Genomic DNA, 1635 nt, shown 5'->3' on the forward strand with positions numbered 1-1635 from the left:
ACCTCCTTTTCCAATACCTTCAAATCTTTACCATTCTTTTGAGATTCTTTCTATATAAAAAAAAAATCAAAGAAAAATGGTAAAAATGTACTTAAATTAAAGCAAATATCAGAGCCAGGTTTGATTTTTTTTGTATCAAACAGCTACCGGTCCAAAGAAGTCATTTCTATTTTTAAAATTGCACTTAGTATATCAAACATCTTGTGGGTCCCTCACTGGCAGATAAAAAAGATTGTCAATATCTCAAAATATTTCAGCTTTAAGTGTTTTCACCCAGATAGATCAGGCTTTTTCTAACAATCACAGTGAAAAGAACAGGTGAAGATTTAGGGGGAGAAAGAGCTACAGACTGCCAGGCTAATATTAAATAGCGATATATTTTATTTATGTAGTTATTTTGGAAAGAAAATTTTTAAGAGTAATGAACTTAATCTTTGATATCTAAAGGGAGAGAAATCAAAGATGCAAAGAAAAATAAATGGCTAAATAGTGCAAAAGGTGATTAAAACTTACTCATTACTTTTATTGTAAATGAGACACACAATTTTCACACCACATCTTTTTATATCTAACAGCTTTGATAACACAATGACTAGAAACAGAACATCTTTTCCATCTAAAAATGGAAGAGGATACATATGCATTTTGAACAAAACGTCTTATCTCTCTAAGTTGGAAAAGTGTCACAACAGTTTCATGTTTATTAATGGCATTTTCTGTTGAAGTCTTATTATATTGTGGTGTTACATGGCCTTGTATAAAATTCTGTTTCCTAAGACAATTTGTGAATTCTATAATTAATTTAAGTTTCAAAATGGCTTCTTCAAGAAATTCAAGCCTTTTATAATAATATCTAAGAAAAAAGGTCCTATAGAAATATGATACAAATCACACATAAAAGCCAAAATGAAATCCCATTCCCTCATGTTCATTCTGACTAATAGCAGCCCTTGTTGGACAGAGAATTGCCTCAGAGGGTTTCCAGTGCTATAATTTTTATGAAGCCAACTGCCACATCTTTCTCTCTCAGAGTATCTGGTGGGTTTGGACCGCCAATCTTTGGCTTGCAGATAAAGTAAAAATTTAGTTTTAACAAAAGATTTTATTAATCCAACATATTAAAATATTATTTTAATGAATCATTATTAAAAACACAAGGATAAGTAATAAGCATTGTATCCAAGTTTCCAATTCATACATGTACCAGCTTATTCCACAGAGAATATAAGACATCTCTCTGTGATCAGTAGATGGCTGCAAAAAAAGTTCTCTCAGTCATACACCTGTCTTAGTCTTGCCAAGGTGTCTTCAAAATAAAAGTACAATCGGCACAGTAGGTTCTGTGGATAGCTGCTAGGTTTGTTAAATTCGAGGTAGAGCACTCAGCCTAGAAAATTATGGTGACTGTTTTCAGGACCCCAAAGGATAATCTTGATTTTCTCAAAGGACACCGGACAACCATGGGGACTTAGTAATGATGAGGTTGTAAGAACCTTGAAAAAGGCATTGGTGAGAAAAAGGCCAGGAAAGTTGTGCTGAGGAGTCTTTCTCCATCAGAACCCTGTACTTGCTCACGTTTCTAAGGTTGCAAGGCTGCCCTGCGAGGCCTAGGGCTCTGTCCTCGAGCCCCGAGAC

At 34.3% G+C, this 1635-nt stretch overlaps 1 protein-coding gene across 1 annotated transcript in view; it reads right to left on the reverse strand.

The window, feature by feature from the left end:
- Positions 1-1635, reverse strand: part of HMMR (hyaluronan mediated motility receptor) — a 36025-nt gene that overhangs the window by 21580 nt on the left and 12810 nt on the right. The window contains exon 4 of the mRNA XM_013004920.2: positions 3-50. Coding sequence (XP_012860374.1) covers positions 3-50 — 48 coding nt within the window. The remainder of the gene's footprint in view (positions 1-2; positions 51-1635) is intronic.

This window comes from Echinops telfairi, unplaced genomic scaffold, assembly GCF_000313985.2.
Source record: "Echinops telfairi isolate 266 unplaced genomic scaffold, ASM31398v2 ScPeMD7_7469;HRSCAF=8507_0, whole genome shotgun sequence".
NCBI classification, from domain to species: Eukaryota; Metazoa; Chordata; class Mammalia; order Afrosoricida; family Tenrecidae; genus Echinops; species Echinops telfairi.